The following is a 25,758-nucleotide window of genomic DNA, read 5'->3' on the forward strand; positions in this document are numbered from 1 at the left end:
AAAATGCGGGAGACACCCGCCCAAAGCGGGTGACTTGGCAGCACTGAGTCTTTGGCTTTTCATGTCAAACTTAGAACTCCACCTCCCACCCACGACCACCAGTCCCGCTTCTCCCCCTAATCCCAGAACTTTAAGCAGGCTTATACAATCTCAGTAATTTACATTGCAACCAAATACCGTCTATCTTGTCCTTTATTATAACATACAGACAAAGCTAAGAATCATTTTGCCGTTCCGTGTGAACATCTACATGAACTGCGGAATAGGTCAACCTCGGGTTCAATTCAAACTAGCATGATCCAAAACCGAAAACGGTATATACGTACTGTACTAACGCGACGGTGGCTATTTAATTAAGGTGGGGCTTATTCGCAGGGCAGCCCTGCGAATAGCCATATACAAGTATCTTATTCACAGGGCAGCCCTGCGAACAGCCGGACACAGACACCTTATTTGCAGGGCTGCAAGGTGAATAGCCAGAAACATACACCTTATTCACAGGGCAGCCTTAGACTGGGTTAATGGGCTCAGTAACTTTTGGGGCTATTCGAGTTTGCTTTGGAGAGTCTTAATTGGGAGCTCCTATATTTTGGGGAATTCATTGGCCTTTGGGATTCCTATCTTAATGCTGTTAGGATTGGTTTTGGGAGCCTAGGGTCTTAAGATTGAACCAGTCTAGCATTAGTACCGCCAACAGAAAAAAATGTCATCCCTCATTTTCACCTTTGTTTTTGCAGAGTGACTGCTCATTTGCATGTAAAGGTGTGGGGGGGGGGGGGAGTGTCACACCCTTGACCATATTGGCTTTCAGGCAATGTCGGCTTTTGGGGGAATCCCAAGATAAGCTCCCTTAAAATTAGCTTTTAAAATTGAACTGCTGGGGTTCCAAAAAATTAGCTGAAGTGGCTAAGACTATTTGGCCCCAAAAGTTTGGCTTTTTCAAGGCCCCTAAACTGACTGGTATCAATAGCAAAACTGGCCTTCCAAGCCCCTCAAATAAGGATTAAGTAGCTACCTAAATTTGACGTTATGAGGCCATAAAGATTGGCATAATTGAGGACCCCAAAATTGACTTTTCAGAAGCCCTTTTTGCATCTCATAAATCTGGGAACTTGCAAAAGATTCAATCTCATGATTTGGGGCCAACTGTTCTATCCTTTCATATCCTTTATCACTGCCTACACCTAACGTTAGCAAGACTAGGCAGTGGCTGACCGTTGGTCAGTCCATTTAGCCTAGCCTATCAGTAACGCTTATGACATGTATTTTAGGCTATATATAGCCTACCTACGTTAGAACTTACGTACAGACTTAGGCCTGGGGCCTAGGCCCCTAGGGCTGAATCGTAATTTTAATGTGCAATGCAATTAAGTTCTTCTTATGTCAGTCGTTTCAAAAACCATATTTTTCTAATAATTCATGACATTTAAAATGTAGCATCTGTAACATGTAAAATGTAGAATCTGATTTTTGTAAGCCTGAAACTGAAAGACATGAAAGAACTTTGGGTTTGCGCGCCGAGGTCAAATGAATGACGTCACATCAAAAATGATGTCATCGAAAGCCAATAATATACCTATTTCCAAAATCGTCACAGCCCTGCGAATAAGGTGTCTGTGTACGTTATTCGCCGGGCTGCCCCACTGATCTGTAGATCAGTGGGCTGCCCTGCGAATAATCACTTCGTTTAATTAAACCAGACATGATAATGAGCTAGTTGCCAAGAAGTTGTTGGCAAGATATACAAGATGGGATTGAGAGAATCGAGGCCGAAAGAGCCAGTTATAGAGCTGGAGAGTGACATTTCCATATTCACGTTTGACGATGAGAATCCAGAAGTTAAGGTCGGTTTAGTGACTGGCAATTCCGATGCTTGGAATGCCGGCTTATGGAGTAACTGTTAGGCCTAACATTAACAAGTAACAGTTAGGCCTATTAATTAAGTTAGGCTAAAATATGTTATTTCTTTCGCGTAACCAGTCACTAAGCAAGCTATGTACGATGTGTAGTAAGGACTAATTAGTTATAACCCACGGTTGGCTAGCTGTGCTTCTGTTGGCAATTCTGTCACGTTAACGTTACACAAACATTAATATATGGATAAATAAACGATTCTAGGACTGAGAATAAGTATTGTTTTAGAAAATGAAACAAACTGAACATTACCAAAATATTTATGTTGCTTAATGACAATTGGAATCATTTCAGTGGCAAATCCAACATGGAATTGGCATAGCCTAAGGCTATACCTAACTTAGTTTCTGATTTTGTGTCAAATCTTTGATCATTACATTTGCTAAAGAACTTCTTAAGTGAAACTTCCACCAATAATATATGGATAAATAAACGATGCTAAGACTGAGAATAAGTATTCTTTTAGAAAATGAAACAAAATGAACATTACCAAAATATTTTTGTTGCTTAATGACAATTGGAATCATTTCAGTGGCAAATCCAAAATGGAATTGGCCTAGCCTATACCTAACTTAGTTTCTGATTTAGTGTCAAATCTTTGATCATTAAATTTGCTAAAGAACTTCTTAAATGAAACTTCCACCAATAGGTGTAGACAGTACTCACCAGTTGGCCTAAGGTTAAGCAGTTAATGGCCGAATATGCAATTTTTTAGTGGCAGGTTGATTACTGCCATTAGTTTGAAATTATTTTGTTTTACTTTTAGCACTTATCATTATTTGTCAAGGAATGTTGAATTAGGTTCTTTCCTAGTCATGAAAGTATTTCATTCTCTGGAATTGCAAATTCATCCATTACATTTAATCATAATATCAATGAGGTGTGTGTAATTGTGTGTGTAAATTACCAGTGAAAAATAAGTGACAGGACTCAGTACAATAGAATCCAGCAATAGAGAATAACAGAAGAGGTGAGATGTGGGAAAATTGCCACTATGCAGTTTCTAGGGGCAGTAGAATTACACTGAGTTAGCATTAACTGCAGCGGAAATATTTAGTGACATGGCCAATGGAACAATCAGTGCATAAAGTTATAACCAGTGAGATCTTCATTCACTTTATCCCCTATGATGTCTTCGGATTAATAAAAATAGTCAAGTGTTCTATATTGCAACAGGTGATCAGTGTTGGCCATAAACATACAGTAGCATTCTTTTACATGCTTGAAATTTTGTACATACCTTAATAGGAGTGCCAAAACAGACAATGGACAGACTGTATCAATGAGTTGAATGTCTGGTAGAATAAAATGTTGGTTGAAGTTTGGCCATTGTTGGTGGTGAGCATTATTGGACTATCTAGCATATTTGGGAGTGATAACAACGACCCTTTAAGGTGTCCTATTTCTTGTCACTTCTCAACCTAAGAAAATTGATCGTATGGTTGTATTAGCAAAGTTATTGCTGCGGTTAAAAACCACACTTTCTTATACATAAAATCACAGTAAGAATCTACTTAGGCCAATACCACAAAGGCCTTCCAGCAGACATAGAGCAATCCTTGGCCCAATCTTCACTGTAAATACTGAATATTCCATTAAAAAGTTGTACCTCAAGTGGAAGTTTGTTTGAAATCTGTTAAACAAAATCATGTATTTATGATATAAAAATCATGTCAAGCTCGTACTGTACTGTAAGAAAAGAAGTCCCTGTATCATCATTTCTGGTCTTGCCTTGGCAACAACAGTTGTCCAAACATTCAACAGTCACTGATGTGGATTTTTCTTTTTCAGATAACAGTCAGAGGAGAGGAAGTTGCTGTGGAGACAATTTTAAGGAAAGCTGCCTATGCATTGAGTAAGTTTTTGTCATCATTTAATCCTTAAATATAATTAGGAGTGACTTTAGGCAGATTATTTGGTGTAAATTTGTCATAGTTCAACAGAAAGCAAAATATAATGGAGATGGAGGTAATCTTACTGTAACTATTTCCAGTTTGGAAGACATTCCCATTTCAAATGTGATAAAATTCTAGGATGATCCATAAGGCTAAATCAATGATGACAATGGCTCTTTGGTCAATACATAATGATGATCTGTTTGTCTTTGAAAAACATGTAATACGTTGTTAACATGTTATTTGAGGCCAAACAATTCTTATGTCTTCCTCATGACTTTTGTAGAATTGCATCTGAAGAGCTGATCTAGTGGAGTGTTATACTAGAAAGGGTTGTCCAGTAACTTCCATTGGTCACCCTCTGAAAATTTAAGATCAAACAGAAAATATATCTTTTTCATATGTAGGCGAGAACCATGGAAAGAGATATTTCTAGCAAGACAATATTTATGAAACACAGCTGAACATCCCCCACACCCATCTCTCACCCCCCCCCCCCCCCTCCCAAAAAGTAGGAACAAAATACAAATATTATTAGCAATCCAAACATAAAAGTTGATTGCCATATTTGTGTCACTCCTCACTTCCCTGTCTCTCAACAAGAACTCCTCTCTTCCTCTACTGTGATCTGCTCTTTGCACAGTCTTCTCATAGACTAGGTGAGTTTTGGAATATTTGCTGAACTCCTCACTTCCCCCTGTCTCCCAGCCACTACACTCCCTTTCTACCATGTTTAGAACAGATGGAAGTAGAGCTAGAGTGCGATTGTTGCGATGAGACATGTAAGACGTCCAAACCAGATGAGTTTTGTAATTTTTCATTTGGTTTTCTTCTAGATATGCAGCAGAGGAGTCTGAAATACTTTGGCCTGTTCCAAGGCCTGCACACTCCAATCAGGAAATACCGTGCAGGAACAAAAGTGCCTATTGATACACCAGGTCGGTATTCCAATAAAGAGAAAAAGGCATTTTGCATTTATTATGAGATGAACCGTTGGGGAGATTTAAACAAAATTAAGTCCATTACATAAATTTAGCCGTTGGTAGCTTGTGATTAAAATCGGAAAAATTCAAATGGTTCTAACCACTGTAGACCCTGTAAGCTAGACCCAAAGGTAAATAGTTTCAATATTATATAGTTTCAATATTATTTTTAATAGTTTTAATATCAATATTAGTTTTAATAGTTTCAATATTATTTATCTCAGTATTGATAGAATGATGCAATATTCCTGTTCAAGGTAAAATACAACGTCGAAGTCAAACAACGACAAAAATTACGAATTGTTGTGTCGAAAAGTTTTGATATGGACTAAATGAAGAAATAGAGGGCAGTGCAGTACATTCCAGTGTATGTTGCAACTTGTTGAGAAATGATTATTACTTAGGTAGAAAGAAGAAAAATTGATTTTATGATATAAAATATTCCAAGCTCTGCTTTGGAATATGGAGTGTACCAGATAATTTTATACACTTTGCATGAATCCTGTAGAATTTGAACTTCTCTACTGTAAAGTACAAATGCTATTAATGCCAAAACTGATTTGCTTTTTATTATCAATAGAATGTTGAAGTGGAAAACATTTTTTTACAAACTTTCATTATTTCTAAAAATGCAATGAAGAAACTTTGCAGACACTTTCTTGGTTTGTGTGGTATTTATTCTCTGTGAATTACCCAATGAAAGATGCTATCATCCCTTAAAAATATGTACTATAAAAACCTATGGGATGCTGAATGCAACAATCACCTTGATTAATTACATAAACATAGGTATTTAACTTTAATTTAATGACATAAACATAGGTATTTAACTTTAATTTAATGACATAAACATAGGTATTAGGTGTTAGGAGAGATCCTCCCTGTCCTTGGCAGTTTGTTAAGTGCTATCAGTTTCTCATTCACAGGTCTATCATTACAGAAGTGGTCGTTTGACCCGAAAGAGGAAACCGATCTAGTAAAAGATGCAGTAGCTCTCTACCTTGCCTGTATGCAAGTCAGGACTGAGATTGAACAAGGTCTGTTTTATGACTTCAAGAAGAACCTGTATCCCCCTTTCCGTGTTACCACACCCCCTCCCACCCCTTTCAACACCATTCCAACATCTCACCAAACACCACCTTTCATCCCACTCCCCTCTCATGCTCCCCTAGCCCCCCCCCTCAAAGAATCATGACTAACGAATAGTTTATGGAGATGAGGTTTTTATTGTCAGCTTTGTGAATTGTTTGACAAATTCCAAAGAGCTTGATAGTTTGTGTTAAGTTGTTTCGTCATGTTGTGTAAGTTATCTTATTTATGTATGTTTATCATAAAAGTTGTAATAAACAAAGGGGAAAAAAAGAGGAAAATGTAACTGCTAAAATATATGCACCTGTCAGTTACTGAATTTTTCCATATATATGTTACATGCAGTAATGTATCTCGTTAACCATGCATAAATTACCAGTTGTTTCAGAAAGTAGTATTTGAATTTTTTCAACCAGTCTGTAACAAGTGTACCAATGTAATGTGTGATGTGTATAGTTCAGAGTAAGATTATAGACTTTGAATCCCCCCCCCCCCCACCACTCCCCTCCAAGAAAAAAGAATAATATTGATTTTCTTACTCACATTAAGCTAATAAAGGAATTACTAACAATTCCATTTTATTCTGATGAATTTGTCTGTCATCCAGAGATGCTGAAAATATTGCTACAAATGATGTAGCAAAATATTGTTGGGTTATTATTATGATTTATGTGAACATTTAAATTTATTGGTTAGAGATTAAGACTCAATACAAATTATGGCTTTAACAAGCTAGCATTTCCTTAAATTTCATTTCAGGGAAGCTAGTACTTTCAGAAGCACAGGAAGAAATCCTCAGAGGTACGTGTAAATTTTTTTCCGATCTGTTATGGAGTATTGACTAATGAAATGATACGGCACAGTATACCATGTGGCCATGTGGTATTTGGAAGTATTGAAAAGTTTATGTTACAATGTAACATGGATCTTAACTAATGGAAAAGTAATCATTATGACATGAGGAAACCTATGAAATGTAACTTAAAAGGGACAATTTTTTGGAAATAAAGTAAGGGACTAAAATTTACTAGACCTTTTGTTACACAGCAGTGACAAGGTCGACAGAGATCAAACTTTGCAGCACTGACAATTGCTACTATTTGACATTGTTTATTTTTTCTTTCCTTTTATACCAAGTTTGATATTCAGATTGTTTTTGGAGGTTATTGAAGTGTACCAGCAGATGTATTGCTTTCATGAAACATGACACCAGGGCCGTACGCCTGTCATATATAGGACATAAAAAAAGTTGTGAACTGAATTATGATTCCATGTAGCAGTTTAAAGGCAGTTAAGAAAAGATCATGGCTTTCATGGTATCGGTGTGTTTGTGTACACATGGAATTAGTTTGGGTGTAGCAGCATATGTGTTACAGGAAATAGGAGGAAAAGGGTATGGAGAAGGTGAGATGGGGGGGGGGGCAGGGGAGGGGGAGAAAGTGAATGAGAGAAAGGAGTAGTGGAAAGGTAGAGAGGGGGTATAGGTATTTGCTTTTTTGGTATTTGGTTATTTGGAGAGGGGTTTTATAGTTATTGCCCATTTGGCTGCTGCACTCATTTGTAATATTCAGTTCTAGCAAAATGTCCCTTCACAGCACCTTCCCCCTTCACAAAAAAACTTCTTTCCTTTGTCCATCCGTAAAAAATACATTGAAGCACTTTAGCAACCTAGGCCTGTTGCTAAGGAAAAGTCTTATTACAGTATTGGCCAAAAATCTCAGTTCCAGTTTTAATCAGAAAATTCAGTTTTGATAATTGGACCATATACCAGGATTGTATCAATTTACTGTTAGAACAATTAAAATTGGAAATTTGACAGATTTTCCTAATATTCAGAAGTCAGCTTCTGTTTTCATGTTACTGACGGTTTACTGTTGATATAAATCTTTTGATGTTGTTCGTATTCAAACCTGCCATTTTGTTTGTTTTTTGTGAAAAAGCGACATGTTTTCAGTCCTATGCACAAATAGCTGCTACGAAAACCAAAGTGTCCATTTAGTTAGTTCCAAATGATGCATCTTGTGTTGTGTTTATTAATATGATCTTTGATATGAAATCGTGATTACGTAATATTTATTTTTTTTGTTCAGAACACGACGACCCAGGTTTCCTAGTTTCCATGCCTTATTTGGAAGAATGTCAGAAGATGGCCAATTACTCTTCAGTATCGCTACAGCTGTGTGAACTCCATGAAGATTTCGCCATAGGTTCCTTGACAGTGAGTACTTACAGCTTAGGTTCGTTGACTACGGATATGGGTCGCACGATTAACATGTATCCTATTCCCCATTGGAGCTCTACATATAAATCTGGCTGGATATACTCAAAATCTGCCAGGAAGTTGGTGGTTACTTTAAATTCAAGTCAAATCTTTCGGGAAATTAATAAAACTGTCAAAGTGTTGAGGAAAAGATACAGAGTTTCTTAACACTAAATTAAGCAACTTTGTGAAAAGTTTTGAGCTACTGTTAATCCAACAGATACAGAAAAGAAGTTGAAAGGTTAACAATCTTGTATCAAGGCAAGGCCTTCTCACACAACTTTACAACAGTTAAACTCAGCTCTATTGGTAACTTGGCTCTTCTTTGAATTACTGGAAGTTTTATTTTTTATTTACTTTCTTTTCTCTAGATTCCTGCTGGCAGTGCTATAATCCTGACTGTTACTCAGAGAGGTATGCATATTACATTCCAAGGGAACAAATACTTCTGCTCTTGGAGGAAAATAAAGAGGTAGGGATGCTTTGTCTTCTTGTCAGCTTTGTCAAGGAAGGTAGTGAAGTAGATCAAATATTGATAGGGTTACCCTTATTCTTTTTCCCCCCTTGATCCAAGTTAGATTTGGTTTTTAAAAGTTGAAATAGGGGGATTGATAGTGTGACAAAATTAACCTTGTTAAGACATTGAGGGTTGAGGGGGGGGGGTGTGAGGGGTGGAGGGAGAGGGTAGGTACAGGATTGGGCAGTCTTTATGTATACCTATTTGTATCCTTTGTCTTTCATATATTTGTACATGTATGCTTCATTTAGGTCATTATAGTGTTTTTAAACAATTATGTTAATATTCTACTGTCCTACTTTACATATGATTTTTTTATACTGCACTTTTCTGAGAATTTTTTGTGTGTGTACAACTTGCATATGAAAATAAGAAATAAAATTTTGAACTTGGAATACAAGCTATTATGATACATTTAGATACATCATCATTGCAAACTATTAACCTGACCTCATGGCGCCTGTTCGATAGAACATTACCGTCTGCACACACTCAAGTGTCTGTTATCGAGCGGTCTCCATATCATAATTCGGGAGGACGTCCGATGGATTAAAAGCTCTATTTTTCGCTCCATTCTCATTTCTCAGCTGGACGAGGCCAGACAAAGACTTGTTCATCACGTTCGAGGTTTACTCGATTCCGACAGACTCCTACAGTTTCCTTCAACTGGAGACACCTCAAGCACCGTATCTCTTATCGGCAGTCATAGAAATGATCAAGATTCTACAGGTAATTAAAATGCCAACAGCTACTGCAAGCTTTCTTTGTTTATTTTTATGATTATTTTACTGATAATGCTTGTTGGGGAAGGGGAGGGGATGCTTTGGGGGGGGAAGGTTGGGGGAGGAGAGGATGATGAAGATAGGTTTCTATTTTTTTTTTTTGGCGAACTGACTGAAATAATCAAACTCCTTAAAACTGCCAATTGAGCAGCATCTATAAGGAGAAGAAGAAGCCATAAACAGTACTTGAAGAGGAGAGGGTGGAGTTGAAATGGGTTGGATGACGATTAGGGTCCAACCTTTTCTGTGCTTTGCATGGAAATAGTCAATCAATCTCCTAGAGGTAAATAGTGTAATAAATGTGCCAGCAACTACTGCAAGTTAGAAGCATCTTAGGCTAGATGAAACTGTTCTTGGTTGGGAGGGATGGAAGGGGGGGGGAGGGTGGATGACAGTAGGTCTCCATCCTTACTTCTGGTGCTCATTGCAATCATCATTGTAATTCCTGCCGGTAATACTGTAACTAAACTCTCGGGAATAGAAATAACAGACAGGGTCCTGGAGAAGGCAGAGTGGGGTTTGGGTAAGTGGGGAAGGTTGAGGGTATTATAGGCAAGGTTTTGAGACTGGTGACGAAAACAAATTCTATGTCCTCGAGAGTGATATAAACTGAACTCACCGATCCACTGAAGATATTGCTTGGGGTAAAGAAATGCTTTTTGCTTCTCAACAAAAGTGTCATTGGGAACAAACTGTAGTGTCATCTCTTAAATGCGTTCCTAATTTTTTTTGGGGGGGGATTTTTTTGATTTTTGATTTTTTCCCCCTCGCAGAAAGAGACCTCGACAGAATCATTTCAAACGTCTGACCTCACGCTGGATCACGATGGCACCGTCCTCTCCTGGAACAATGCCGTATTTTCCAAGTCTCACTTCACAGCAGAGAAAGAAATGGCTTCGAATTCCACAGATCTTTCAACGATACCCGTAGCACCCAACGAATCCGGTGATGCAGAGGTGGTGGTCACCGACCCCAATCAAAAGGTTCCGATTTGAGAAGAGATTTGATTGAGAGATTTTATGCTGAATCGGGTGAGATGATGATGATGATGAGTCACTTTCAAAATTGCCTTAAAAACTTTATCACAAACGACTTTTGGATTTACTAGTTCTCTTACGGAATCAGTCTTCGGGGGTCTTTTCGTCTCGTTGCCTTCCTTACACCTGTAAATATGCAATACTTGTGTCTTCTATACCGAGAAGTGATAAAGAACTTTTGAGAAGAAATTTAAGTCCTTATTGTAAATAGATAGATACCACAACAACTGTAATTTTTACAAGTTAAAAAACGATCTTATTTTTTCTGTCATGATTGTATTTCACAGTGAACAAAATTACAAATTCCTTCAAAAAATTTTTTCAAACCATCCTATAAAAGTCATGTTCTCATAGCCCATTGGTTCAAACGATTTTGTGGGTTTATAGCAATGAATATTCCGACAACGAAAAAAATGGCCTTTCTGCACAAAAAAACTCCATTCATCATTGCCGTCCAATGTGTTCTGTCTTATATTTTTATTTTGTGATTTGTTCTGTTTCTACTCAAAAGTATGATTCTTTAAACTTGTAGAAAGCTTACACTAATCTTCCAATGGCGTAAACTTTAAGAACGATTTCTCAACCTTTTGCAATTTTTATCTGCCTTAAGTAAAACTTTCATTTTTTTTTCACTTTATCGATTCAATATATTTTGCATAGGTCATTGAGGATTCATCTTATGAATGTTGTAAATAGTAAAATTTGAAGTTATTTTGTGGTATTGGAAGGAAAATGGAAGAATGTTGTGGGGCCTTTGGTACTAATAATCCACAAAACGAGGGAATCCCCATTTTGAAAAATGTTGTTCAAACTTGAAATTTTGTCTCTCTCAATATATTGCTTTAATTCGAGAGTTTGAAATAATTAGCTGGATGTATTGTTTTAGTTACGATAGGACATGCTCTTTATGCAGTTCTACAACTAGATAGTCTATTTTTATATCAGAATATAAGATGGCGATAAAATAGTAAATAATAATAATACACTTAGCAGGTTGCGACGTCATGGTTCATAGTCCCTAACTTTTGATATTTGTAAAGATTGGCAGTATTGCCCCCCCCCCCCCAAATATGCTATAAAGTCAGAAAATGGTCACCAGTGTTAAAAACTATAAGCATTTGTACTACCCATCTAATAGCAGTTATCTGCACCGAGACATTATTTGATGGTCTATTTCTTACAGTCTCAAATATCTAGATATAATTTGGAAACTCAGAACCTTCTGAGAAGTGTTTTGTAAACATCTAGCAACTTTTAAAATGTTCTAAACATTTTTGGGGGCCTAATACGGATGATCTTGTAAAGGGTTTAGGGATGACACCTCTTGCCAACAACAATGTCAGCACCATTATTGTTGTAATTATAAAATTAAGTTTCTGAAAGAGCCGGGGAGGGGTGGGTATGGGGCACAATTAAATTATGACATGTGTAGGTCTAGGTTTAGAGTGTGTCATATTTGAGGATATATGTGTGCCTGGGGTAAAACTATTTTACTTGGTAGAAAATGTTTTAAGAGAAATCCCCACCAAACCTCTCCAGTTTGCAGTGCATCTATCTCTTATGTTGATAATGCCTCTGAAGCAGGCTATGTATTTAATCTCGAGTTAAAGTCAAGGGAGCATATTCTTATTTACATTTATACATATATATATATATATATATACATAGATATACCTGGAGTGAAGGTCATATATATATATATATATAGTTGTATGTATATATATATATATATATAAATAATACAAATATATATTCATTTGCCTTTGTCGTTTACCTCCATTTCATTAACAAAGTCACAAAGTATTTCTTTCGAGATCCGGCTTTAGGAATCACAAATGATTTGGTGTTGGTTAGCATCATGTTTGATCTCTAGAGTAAGGCAAATATGTCACCAAAACAGAGCTAGTATTGTTCAATACAGGTGACAATCGCCTACAGTGGAATTATGACATTCCTTACCAGTTTCAAACCTCTGGACATACAATCAGCGTCCATAGCCTAGTGGTTAGGGTGTCCACATATAAAGCAGGAGGCCCGGGTTCGAATCCCGGTGGAGGCTGAAAGATTTTCACTGTTCTGGATTTTCCAAATCACTACGATTTCAATTATATATATATATATATATATATGTATATATATGTGTATATGTATATATATATTTATATGTATGTATACATATATATGTATGTGTATGTATGTATGTGTATGTATGTATATATATATACATATATAAACATAACCTTCACTGCCAGGTACAGCTTGTTTTGATGTTTAAAAAATGTTTTTAAAAGCCAAGAGATATCTTTCACATTTTTGTATCATCTTATTTGTTGTTTATCGTCGTTTATCATTGTTAAGTTTATTGATGCCTTCCGGGAAACGAATTTAAGCGACTAATGAAACACTCCGTTTTTACATGTAAGTGCAATTATTGTTAGTGTTTCGTCTTTTCATACTTTTTTTTTTTCTGTACAAAATTCTTGTAAATAGAGAGAGAGGTTGTCACATGTATTCTGTGCTTCACTTCTTCTATGATATATGCAGAGGTGGCAATTAGTAGACATGAAAACAATAGTTTATCTGACACATCAATAGGATTAAACAAAGACACAAACATACAGCTAGCAGAAACAAGTTAAAAAAAACTGCTTGAAAGACATAGGATTATTTCAGAATCGGTAGTGGAGAGGGGGGAGTAGGGGGGGGGACAAAGTGATGGTCATGGAGACCGTGAGAATCTCATTTCCACTGTGACCAAGTGACCTTTGTTTATGTCATAGGGTTTATCTTCTTAAGGGTATAACTGGCTATGCCTGTTTAGAAGGCTTCTCTTTGAGGGAAGCATTGCTCAACAATATTGTGTGAATGCTGTTGTGTTACTGTCAAACACCCTACCTGTTTCATATTGCTTAGGTGTCTTTGTTTTGTTTTGTAACTGACTTTACACAGAATTTACAAAGTTATGATGAAAATAATATTTTTTTTTTGTTCATGACAAATTAAAAATCAAGAAAGTATACTGCATAATATTACATGATTTAGTTCTTACACCACAGTGTAATTACAGGCACAGATTTGACAACTATTTCATGTGTTGTTAAGAAATGCCATGTAGATCAGCTTTGTCCTATTGGGAAACGTTGATTAAGCGCATACAGACGTCCCTGTGTCTGAATCTGTACATATGACATGATGCCTTTGTATATGTAAGAAGTGTATGTAAATATATATATTGCCAATGCAGGTTGTATATATGGTTTTCCCATCCTCATGGTAAAGATATCCATACTTTTAAAGACTTTCATACTCCATTGCAATGTATTTGGAAAAGTTATTATAGTAATACTATTATAGAACTGCATATATTCAGGCTTTTTTATCAGGCACAGAATCTATAGGTGGTGTGAGGGCCTGTTTAGTTTATGATGGATTTGTTACTGTTAACAAGTCCTGACATTTTGAAGCAAACATTTAACATTTAACATTCTTGTTGTTGCTGTTATACCTTTTATTATATTTATGAGTGACGTAAAAGGATATACTCTCGTTTGAGTTTACGCGTCTTTCTGATGAGGAGCATACTTTGGAATTGAAATAAAACTTACAAACATTTTACCACATTTTACTCAGTGTCTATCTGTCTGTTCGTTTTTGTTACTTTTGACTTCTGGAATGAAATGTGACTAATCAAGCTAACCACAAATACTGCTATTTTAATATCAACTATTAAGAAATTCTCAAAACTAACCAGCAATATCTGTTTGAATGTGCAAAAGCTTTCCAGGATAATTGTCAAATGTTCTAATGCTAAATACCACTGTATACTGTCTTTCCATATCATGCTTCAAAGCACTCCTACTGACAGTATAAACAGTTCCTAACCTTTATCCCCCATTCCGATTAGAAACGTGAGATATGCATACTGCACGTGTTGTCAGTACAAGTGCTGTAAAGCAGGGCGTGAATGTACAGTATAGAAGGGAAAACCAGCACTCTCTTACCGGAGGAATTACAAAATTTTTCCCCTCACTATGCTACAGATATGTTTATATTTTTACATATCAAAATACATGCAAATGAGAACAAAATGAGAACCAAAGATTTAATGTTTCATTTCTTACCCCCTGCAGGCAAATTAGCTGCTCCAAGGGATTCAATCTCTTGATACAAAAGAGGAGAAGAAATACATCACCGAGGAGAGAGGGTTATGAAAGGCTAATGTTCATTTTTAATAAAAGGTACAATACAATCAGGCAATATTTAATAATAATAATAATAATACAAAATAACAAGTGCCCAAATAAATGTGCCAGCTTAATTTGTAGTAAAAAGCTGCAATATAAAGTTAAAACATGATAGCAGCTAATTTATATAAAGGAAAACACATTTACAAATATACCCTCTTCCAATAAAATGCCCCATAAAGCCTAAGGTTCATTTTGGTACATACATACAAACATACAGAGAAATAGGCATACATACATACAGATATATTACTTTCCCTGTAAAATCCACATGCAGACCGATGTATTATTTACTGGATAAAATATTGTCCTTGTCTCTCCGTGGAAAAACAAAAAATCAGGTTGCCTCTTAAAAAGTGACAAGTCAGTGAAACTTGACAGGACTCGGACCATCCAAACACAAGTGAGATGCAATATATAGATATACATCTTTTTGTTTATAGCCCACTTCAATTACCAACTAACTACCTACAATTTCTCACTGAAATATTGAGTAATAACTTTACCATGTGGAAAAACTTCAAAGAGTTTGCTAATGTGGATTTATATCGCTCACAGCAGCACAACCTTAAATGGAGACTAGTCCCAATGTGGGAAGTTTAATGATTGTAACATCTATAAAAATAAAAAAAATCATGAGGGTAGAGGAGGGGGGGGGGGCGATAGCAGGGTTTGACTTAATACTTGACAGGGAAAACTGTACCATTACACCTTTGGTGAAAAAGGATCATCCAAAGATCCAATATGAATTTAGTATACACTGAAGAGATTCTGGTTATTATACTACTTTTAAGCTCACTGCAAGGAACTAGGGGAAGTTTTTGCAATGGGGTGGAGATGGGTGAATTCAACAGTAACTGGAACACAACTAGAATTTGAAGTCACTGATGTGATACCACTTGTGCTTTTTCTCTGGGGAAATACCTACATAACCGTATGTTACCGCGTATTTATCCAAATATGGAACTGTTGTGTAGACAAAAGCCTATTGTATCCGACGACTCCAACCCTGACAATATTGTCTGGTACCGTTTTTGTTATGAACAATCTGTTAACAGGAGCAATCACAACTCTTGGTGTGCGACTGGGCAAAAGTAACAGAGAAAGAAGGTAACCCCCACCCCCCCCCCCCGCCCAAGAAAAATGAAACTTTAAAACAAGTATGTCGATATCTCGGAAAAGATCAATCATTGATACTACATCCGTAAAATCTTATAGATACAGTATATAGGTTTCTTAATACACCATTGCAAATTAAACATAAATATTGCAGGGTAAAAATACTATCAAATAAAGACCAAAAAGAAAACATTTTCTCATATTTATCAAACATGACAAGATTCCTACTATAAACACTCAAAACATGATTTCTGAATATTTTTTTGGGCTAACCTATGATTGATAACACCGTATCTAGAAGTTTCATATACAACCTACTCAACCAGTCTAGGGAATTAAGGCAAGGGTGGGGGGTGGGGGAGGGGAGAAGGGAGGGTGGAAGTACTCTTATTTCACAGGCTAAGATATTCCAGCAGAAATATAGCCATGCAGTAAGTTTATCATAGCCTCATTGTTGACAGAACTTCGAATAAGAGATATTAACATTTGTAAACATCTCATGTACCTCCATGTTAGCTTATAAGGGAGTCTCACATATTTTCATTCACAATTTATTTTGTCTGGAAACATACTGAAATTGAAAGCAAAAATGCTGTGACTAAGGACTATTTTCTGTTAAGGACTGATAAAACTTATTCAAAATTATTATTTGCGATAGTAAGTGAAAAAGAAAGAATGAAGATTGCTGATGTAATTGTTTCTAAAAATTATTCCTATCTCAATAGAATCATCAAAATTTTTAATCTAGTTTTCACTTCACAAAGTTAATGACTTAAAAACAAGTCTATTATGAATTGCTGATTAACTGTTAATTGTTCCACTTCTGTAGCTGTCATTTAAGTTTGACATAATTTTTTGTTGTTGCAGATACTGCTGTTTTTATTATCAGAATTAAAATCTGCAATCAAATTAAAGTTGTAAAATCAATGTAGAAGTCGTGAAGAATGTAAAAACTGTTGTCTTAAATTGGTTAGGTCTTATAATGAGGATTTTCAAAGTCATGCAAATAAGTGACCCTTTTTGTCATATTTGTGATGTCGGTCTACTAACCAAGCAGTCAAAAGATGCCATCAGGTGGTCAAAAGATACGACCGAGTGGTCAACACTGCCTCCAGGTAGTTAAAAGTTCAAAACCTTGCACAATATCCGAGTGATCATGCTCTGGAGTTTTTTTTGGTCCTGTTCATATTTTTTCATGGTAAGAGTAAAGTAGCTGCTGCCCACAAAAACAACAATGCTACATTCCTTCATGTTAAAGAATTTCAATGTTTAACCAAATTTTGCAAGACACCACCCTTCTGGAATTCAAAATAGCCAAAAAGTAATGCCTCAAGGGAAACACTACAAAATCGCGAGTTCTAATTTGCTCTGCAATTTCTATCAAACAGAACAGTTCTTTTGTTTTCATTTCTATTTCTATAGCATGTTTCGAGAAACATTGATCAAAATCCACCGTTTTTACCTGACTGTTAACAATTTGCAATTGTAACCTTTTTCTTTTTTTCTTTTCAAGAAAGTGACAAGACTATAAACTTTCTCCTCCCATCTATGCTGCCGTAGAAAACAAAGAAATCCGAAAGAATTTTGCCGCATCCCACCCACTCACAAAACGTTACCCTAACTATCCATGACCAGCGATAAGAACTTTTGCTTTAATGATGATTGGTTTGAATAGTTTTTTTATCTAAAAAGATCACAAATTATTTCAGAATTTTACTGATAGCATTTAAAATACACTGCATCTACACCTTAACTGTATTTTCTCGTTTTTGCATCTACAAAGCAGCTACTACATGATTATTGTACCAAGCAATTTTAATTTTTTTTTTTTATTATTAATTTTTTTTTCCCCACCACCAATGAAATCCATCAAAGAGGATTGCGACTTTCCTTGAGCCACACGATTCGTTTTTTTACAGATCAAAACTATGCGTAATTTCTATTTTCAAAATTCATAATTTTTTGTTTAAAAAAATTTCCACAATTTTGTATTTATTATTTCTCTCAGAATCTTAAAAGGTGTACTAAAGGTAATTTTTGTCTTGTAATCAAAGTAGGAAAAGTGCGAGACTATTAAAAAGTTCTTTCAAAGACTGCCTGTTATTAAAGAAAAAAAAGTTTCTGTTGTCAAAGTTGCAATTGCGGGAGCGGGGTAGTGATTGACTACTTTAAATATCAAAGGGATAGATTTGGAAGGAAAAAGGGGTAAAATATTTTACGAAGACAATATTTAGCAGCACCACTTATCAGGTTTATTGAATATTAAAATGACTGAATAGAAGGTAAACTAGAAAGCATATTTATATATCAGAGTTGGACAGGGTTTGTCAATGAGCTAATGACTTCAATGACTAACTTTCCAAAGTTAAAGGAGGTGGATATGTTAGGTAGAGAGTGAAGTCACACTTTCTTGAAAATACCATTTTACTTCAACCATGACATCTTTCATCCAATATTCAATTTGGGTAAAATTTTGAGGAGGGGGGAAAAGGACTCAGGTAGAAACAGTTTAAAGAAACTCATTCCATATGCAATGGATTTTGACATTCTCACCCTATTCAAGGCCTGGAAAGTGATTTTTTTCTAATTTTCATGCCTTTTCCGAGAATGTTCTTGACTGTGTAACCCCTGTCTGAAGTAAAGAGCTCTCCCATTAAATGAATTAACACAAAATTTGATTTCAATAAAATGTACTGTTAATGACTGCACATGACCAGAAATTGGGCTGAAACTTTCAAATTCATAAGCTGACACTGTCAACACTGGGTTACCCAACTATTCCCCAAACACCCCATCCCCACTACCCCCCCCCCCCTCAAAATGTTACCAAACATTATTTTTGAATATTTAAAGTTTGATGTCCCATTCCTTTGAAGTCTAAGTACATAAGGAATCAACCAGGTGTGTGTCACCATGACAACAGATGAGCCTTGTGTCATTCTACAATTTCATCTTTTATACCTCTTCTTTCTCTCTCTCTACTTTTTTAAGGTTCAGATATATATCACTAACATGTATGTAGTATTGTTTAGATTACCACTATTGACATTGTTATTAAACGTGTGTGAACCTTTCAAGACTAACCACATATTTCGGATATGGGGTGAAGTGGTACCCCGACCAACCATGTTACACCATGTCGCTGTCCCGATATTAATCCTGAAAGTAAACATAGTAAAACCCTGAAATTTTTTCCACTGCATTTGTCCTGTTGTATTCTGAATGGCCATGGCTGCTCTGTATCTCTGTACGTAACACAGGGTTCTATTACTCACGACGGTCAATCCAACATTTGCTCGAACATGACCAATTAGATTCACAGGATTCACAAAACTTTATGATGGGTTCAAACTTGCACATCAACAATATACAATGTCTTTCTGTCAAACATATTAGAATCTACAATATTTGCGAACAAGAAGATTAAACAAAGATAACCAACACCACTGAATAAAATTCATGACATGACATTTGTAACAACTGAAAAATCTTGTATGGTGAATTGGGGGGGGGGTGTAAAAGGGGTTAGGTGGGATATTCTAGACGAGGGCAGCCTATTCTAAAACTGAGGTAAAAGTTTACACTGATCAGAAGAGTAATTGTGTGAGCTCAACGTTGTTATAAGGTTCAACTATTCACATAATACAAACTGCAAACTGTATCTGTTTAAACATGCACTCTCCAAAGGTTAGTGTCGACTCAACAGTGTTATGTGTACCTGCTAGCACATACACTCTGAAGAGTAATGGGGACTCAACTGTGTAGAAGAGTGTATCTATTCATACATAGACTCTCTGAAGAGCACTGTCAACTCAACTGTGTACAAGAGTGCATCTATTGATATATACATCATCTAACGAGTATACGTGGACCCAACAGTGTTTGCTCATACATACACTTTGAAGAGTGATGGGGACTCTACTGTGTAAAAGAGTGTATCTATTCATACATAGACTCTCTGAAGAGCACTGTCAACTCAACTGTGTACAAGAGTGCATCTATTGATACATACATCTATTGATACATCTATTGATACATCATTGATACATCTATTGATACATCATCTAACGAGTATATGTGGACCCAACAGTGTTATGTGTATCTGCTAGCACATACACTCTGAAGAGTAATGGGGACTCAACTGTGTAGAAGAGTGTATCTATTCATACATAGACTCTCTGAAGAGCACTGTCAACTCAACTGTGTACAAGAGTGCATCTATTGGTACATACACTATCTAACAAGTAATGTGGACCCAACAGTGTTATGTGTATCTGCTCATACATACACTTTGAAGAGTAATGGGGACTCAACGTTGTTATAAGGTTCAACTATTCACATAATACAAACTGCAAACTGTATCTGTTTAAACATGCACTCTCCAAAGGTTAGTGTCGACTCAACAGTGTTATGTGTATCTGCTAGCACATACACTCTGAAGAGTAACGGGGACTCAACTGTGTAGAAGAGTGTATCTATTCATACATAGACTCTCTGAAGAGCACTGTCAACTCAACTGTGTACAAGAGTGCATCTATTGGTACATACACTATCTAACAAGTAATGTGGACCCAACAGTGTTATGTGTATCTGCTCATACATACACTCTGATATGTAATGGTGACTCAACTGTGTAAAAGAGTATCTATTCATACATACACTCTCTGAAGAGCACTGTCAATGCAACTGTGTACAAGAGTGCATCTATTGCTATATACACCATCTAACAAGTAATGTGGACCCAACAGTGTTATGTGCATCTGCTCATACACTCTCTACGTTGCATATTTTCAAAGAAATTGGCACCCAACCAATGTTAGAACGAGGAGTAGCATGTAGCTGTCCTCGGTGCAAAAGACAAAATTAGTTTTGACCGCAGGGCATAAGACCTGCTAAGAATTATAATAAAAGTGAAGGTTTGTGTATGGGTACAAATACGAAATTAATATTCACAATTTGCAAAATAAATGCCTTAAAACATACCTACGCCTTCAAAAACAACCTACATGTGTAAAACATTCTCGAGTTTAAAAAAAGAAAAAAAAAAAATGAAAAAAAAAATTCGTGCATTTGGTAGACCGGCGAAGTCTTAGTGAGAGCGGTGAGTCTGCGTAATCCTTCCCACCGTTTCATTGGTTTAAGACTGCTTATTAACCCCATCCATAAAAAGTTTTAAAGCCTCTGGAACAAGACCAAATATCTATATAATATAATCTATGAGGTCTATCAAGACTTAATGTAAGAGGTCGGCACGTAGCCTTCCGTTTTGTCGCTCCTTCGTACTCTAGTCCAGCCGTCCCCGCTATCAGCTTCTATCACGTCCAGTACCTCGTTTTCCCTCATGTTCAGTAAATTAGGATCTTCGGCTGTCAGAGAGAGAAAAAAAAGAGAATCGGGTGAGTCAATTTCAAAATGCTACAAATTAGACGTACCACACCCCAGCCTTTTGAATTTCTGTAATATCTCAAATGTAAATCGGAGGTGGGAGATGGGAATGGGGGAAGGGGAGATGGAGGGGCTGGGATCATGGTCCTGCCACTTTCATGGTCGGCCGCCGGAGGTAACGTTCGGTCGAGGTCGTTTTGGTTCCGTTGTCGCAAAATTCAAAAGGCTCGAATAGCTATTGCGTTAGGAACTAATGCATAGACCAAAATTATTGTCTTGACATGATTCAGAATGCACCATTTGACATCTAAACTTAGAAATTTGCATCTAGGGTGACAAATCTCCGTTCTCAATAGGAGATTTAAAACGATGACATTTTCACGACAGACCTCTGGAGACTGACCTGGTTGACACATCATAATCACCAGATCGCAGACCGAAATTCGAATATGGACGAAAAACTGACATTATTAATCGACGGCTGAGGTCGACAGTCCGTTTTATCGTATTTTTGGAATCAAACGTAACCCTGTTTCTTTCAACAAGTTCTTCCTGTATTTCATAATGGTAGATCAAAGCTACCGTAGAGACCATGTCTGCACTGAAGCAGGGGGGGGGGGCAATTTCTCTGCACTTTTCTTCCGTTACTAAATGGCAAGATAATAATTAGACTTCCTCGTGTCCTCTGTGAACCGTTACTTTATCGCGGGTAAATCATTTGTCCACAATACTGACACTGTTCCCACTTCGCGTAAGCACATACACTCGAGAAGTAATATCTCTTTCCTAATTTTATTTTGTTGCTTTTTTGCTTTTTGTCTTCAACCATCTGCTGCGGAAACTCGGCGACTGTTTTGGTCTGAAGGCGGTAGTGATAAAATGGTTCTCTAGATGAAGACCTCGCTGGTAAGATCAACAGACCAGAAGTCGTGCCTCTTCCACATCTCATTCGACGAGAAATGAACGTCACAGAGAAAACAGATCTACCGGCGACCACAAACCACTGACACAATTTTCGCTCGCACATTCTGCCTGTGTGACTTTTTACTTACGAGGACGTCAAACAAGAGAACGGATATTTGATCAAACAGACTATCATGTAACAATTATTAGCAATGGGTATGGGAAGATTTTTAAAAAATTTTTTTTTAAAATCTCAAAAACAGATTTAAAGTAAGAAATTACAGAAGAATTGAACAGACTAATTTTTATGTAAAAGGAAGAATATGAGCTTACATTCAAATTCATAAACTGCTGTACATTTTCCAACCGAGGGTTCAGCATCGTTTTCGATATCGTCAAAGTCGTCGTCTTCGTCGAAGAAGCTATCCCCGTGTTCCAGCGGACTGCATAAAAAAAAACAATGGAGAAAACAATGTATGAAAGAGGATAACAATGCTTTTAAAATAACAATGCTCTTGCCATAAAGTAAATCATTCATGATGGGCAGCACTCTGTCTTATCTTAAAAAGCGGTATTACAGTCTACTGCCATATCAGCACAAAGCTAAATTGCACAAGTTTTGTTCCCTCGAATAGAACTACAATAAAAACAAATCATTTATAATGCTAAGGATTTTTGTTCTCTTAGAGACATCAATACACATTGGCAATTTATTGCTAATTGAATTGCCATAAATGGTAGAGTTGTTCTTACATATCTGTGAGAAATCATCAGTTTTGCAGAGTCTGTCCGAAAATGCAGATCGAAAAAGCGAGTCGATATTGTCGACCTCTTTTATTTTCCTTTTAACGTGAGAACACACACAGAGTACATTCTTCAATTAAACATGTTGCAAAAACTACTTCTTAAAGATCAAAAGTTGTTTTATCTGAACAGTTCTCTTTTTATCATATATGAAAATGAAAAGGGAAAAAGAAAAGAAAGCCCCAAAAGGGAAGAGAAATAAAACCAGATGAGAAACCTTAAGGGTGATGAAACTGGTCTGTCATTGGAAGGAGAGTTGCTTTCCACGCTGGTCACAATCGGGGCCCGACCAGAAGAGCTATGACTGGGTGATACCTTCTGCGGTGTGGTCTGGGGTGTTGTCTGGGGGGCGATCTTCCCGTCCGCTTTGTCCTTGTATTCCTATATAAGGGATCAAAACCAATATTAATAAAATGTATAACTCTGGGAAAAAAACGGACCAGTGTTTTTCGGATGTCATTTTCAAAACTTTTGTCACAAATGGAAAAAGGAAAAAAAAAAAAAAAATGAAGACATGGTGTGTGTGTGTGTGTGCTGTTAATATAATGAAAGATATTCACACAGTAATTTTTTACTAGTTTCAAATTATTACTTTGCATTTGTATTCGACAAAGATGTGTGTCCACAGGAGATTAATTCAGGAAGGAGTGCAACGTCAAAACAGCTGCATTTAAAAAAGCAAGGTAAACTACTTGTGTCCCGGGAATTTGTAAAGGTCAAAGAGAATGCAAAAGAAATACCAGTTTTGGGTAATTAACTAGGTAAAATGTTGCCATCAAATTATAGAGTGGTGCCAAATAAAGACAAGGTTCCAAGCAATAAAACCCCCTCAACTCCTTCCCTCCCTTCTCCCTCCCTCCACCCCCCCCCCATCATTCACCCAGAGTTACGAACTGTTCCTTGTCTCATATAAAGTAACATATATCCAAACACACCTCAAAACAGATGACAAATGGTTTATAATGAATGGTCAAGAAAGCTTTGAAAATTTTCTTTTATGTTTTTCTTTTCAAGAATTCTATTTTTATGGATATAGGACACAGGGACAATGTAACTTTTCTTGTAATTATTGAAGAAAAAAATCATTATTTATTTTGTCCCCCAAAGGAAGTGCATGTCCACATTACAGGGCACTTTGTGTGTGTGTGTATATACAATTAAAAGACATTTATGGTGATACTTTATTGAATATCGTTATAAGACAAAGCAGTGCTTGGCAAAATGATCGCAATAACATAAGTTTGGCAGATGAACACCGAAGGTAAGTAAGTCTGTGTGCTCAGTGATAACAAACTTGGGTTTTCCCCAGTTTTAATGCATAACCGGGGAGCCCCAAAATACAGGTGGGAAAAACGAAAGCAAAGAGGGGAGCCCAAAATAAACAAGTTACAAATTGTAAGTAACAAAGCCAACAAACGCCAAACAAACACAATTTACAAAATTTGCAGGTGATTTATAAATGTTGTTCAAAAAAAAAATAAAACAAACCCACTTATATTGGAAATCTATTTTTTGGTGTTTTCTACTTGTGAACTTGTGCAAATTTTTGTTTCTGATAGAAAAATTTCGCTTGGGCATCATCAAAACATTGACTCTGCTAGTACTGAAATGATCGAATACACCTCCGGGTAAGGAAAATATTTCATAATTTCTGTAAACTTGGCAGCAAATGATTGATGATTGGAGCCCAGGTAAAGATCTTTCTTTTTGCAATAGGTACAACACTTTCAATCGTGTCTTTTACAACAAGATTGTGAGATCAATCGAGGACGGTAAAAACAAGAAGATACATTGGAACTATATTCTACAGCACTGAGCAAATAACAGACTACTTGAAAGATGGTTATACTATGATAAGACTCAGACAGTCTTACAAATGTGCTGGTGGGGGGAGTCAATAAAATCCAGACAGACATTTAGCCCACAATCGAGAATCCACTGCCAAAAACTCACAAACTCTAAATATTCTAGTCGGAAGATGTTATTAGATCGTGTATGTAACTTACATGAGGTTCTGAACAGTTTATTAAAAAATTTCAAAACAAACTTGTGGGCATGTGATACTCTAGATAAAAGCCCCAAACTCACTGTGAAGTGCAATATGCAATTTTTGTTTTGCTTTTGTGTGTGTGCAGTTACCTCAATATATGTAAACAAACCGTTTATTCTCACAATTTGGTAATAAATACATAAATTTATACTAGCCAACCATGGACACATTAAAAATAATACACATAATATGGAAAAAGCCACCTTGCATATATATACATATTTATTTTAGAATATATGTATTAAACTGAGCAGGAGCAAAAGCATTCCACTGAAAATTCCATGCTTACAAGCTATAAGGCAAGCCAACTGGGACAATTTTGTATTAATGTTATTACCACTGTATGCCATATCTTTCGTGATGAGCTTCAACACACTTCATTTACAAGTGCTTTGGAGCAATTGTACTGAAAGTACGAACAGCTCCGATCCTTGATATCAGGATATTGGTACTGCTCAAACTGTCAGTTACAAGTGCTTCGGAGCAATTGTATGCTGACAGTACGAACAGCTCTGATCCTTGATATCAGAATATTGGTACTGCTCACACTGTCAGTTACAAGTGCTTTGGAGCAATCGTACTGACAGTATGAACAGCTCCATCCTTGATATCAGGATATTGGTACTGCTCACACTGTCAGTTACCGGTGCTTTGGAGCAATTGTATACTGACAGTACGAACAGCTCCGATCCTTGATATCAGAATACTGGTACTGCTCACACTGTCAGTTACAAGTGCATGGAGCAATTGTTCCGACAGTACGAACAGCTCCGATC

At 36.5% G+C, this 25,758-nt stretch overlaps 2 protein-coding genes across 11 annotated transcripts in view; one reads left to right on the forward strand and one right to left on the reverse strand.

Annotated features, from left to right (window-relative positions):
* The first annotated feature begins 1,649 nt into the window (after positions 1-1,649).
* Positions 1,650-19,331, forward strand: LOC139963465 (uncharacterized). Its single transcript, XM_071964258.1, has 9 exons — positions 1,650-1,844; positions 3,706-3,769; positions 4,646-4,747; positions 5,719-5,829; positions 6,641-6,682; positions 7,972-8,099; positions 8,513-8,613; positions 9,246-9,387; positions 10,214-19,331. The coding sequence occupies exons 1-9, from the start codon at positions 1,749-1,751 to the stop codon at positions 10,433-10,435; spliced, it is 1,008 nt and encodes a 335-aa protein (XP_071820359.1). The 5' UTR covers positions 1,650-1,748; the 3' UTR covers positions 10,436-19,331.
* LOC139963461 (formin-binding protein 1 homolog) overlaps positions 14,579-25,758 on the reverse strand; it is an 88,474-nt gene continuing 77,294 nt past the window's right edge. For all 10 annotated transcript variants that reach the window (XM_071964246.1, XM_071964245.1, XM_071964252.1 and 7 more), the window contains 3 exons: positions 23,150-23,313; positions 22,462-22,571; positions 14,579-21,206 (listed from right to left, as the gene is read on the reverse strand). In XM_071964246.1, the coding sequence (XP_071820347.1) occupies positions 21,067-21,206; positions 22,462-22,571; positions 23,150-23,313 (414 nt within the window). In that variant the 3' untranslated portion in view covers positions 14,579-21,066. The remainder of the gene's footprint in view (positions 21,207-22,461; positions 22,572-23,149; positions 23,314-25,758) is intronic.

Source organism: Apostichopus japonicus, chromosome 22, assembly GCF_037975245.1.
Source record: "Apostichopus japonicus isolate 1M-3 chromosome 22, ASM3797524v1, whole genome shotgun sequence".
NCBI classification, from domain to species: domain Eukaryota; kingdom Metazoa; phylum Echinodermata; class Holothuroidea; order Aspidochirotida; family Stichopodidae; genus Apostichopus; species Apostichopus japonicus.

Excerpts from the sequence above, each read along its gene's own strand:
- LOC139963465 (XM_071964258.1), top strand. The coding sequence starts at position 1,749 with ATGGGATTGAGAGAATCGAGGCCGAAAGAGCCAGTTATAGAGCTGGAG. Across the intron at positions 1,845-3,705 it reads ATGAGAATCCAGAAGTTAAG|ATAACAGTCAGAGGAGAGGA; the intron begins GTCGGTTTAGTG and ends TTTCTTTTTCAG. Across the intron at positions 8,100-8,512 it reads TCGCCATAGGTTCCTTGACA|ATTCCTGCTGGCAGTGCTAT; the intron begins GTGAGTACTTAC and ends TCTTTTCTCTAG.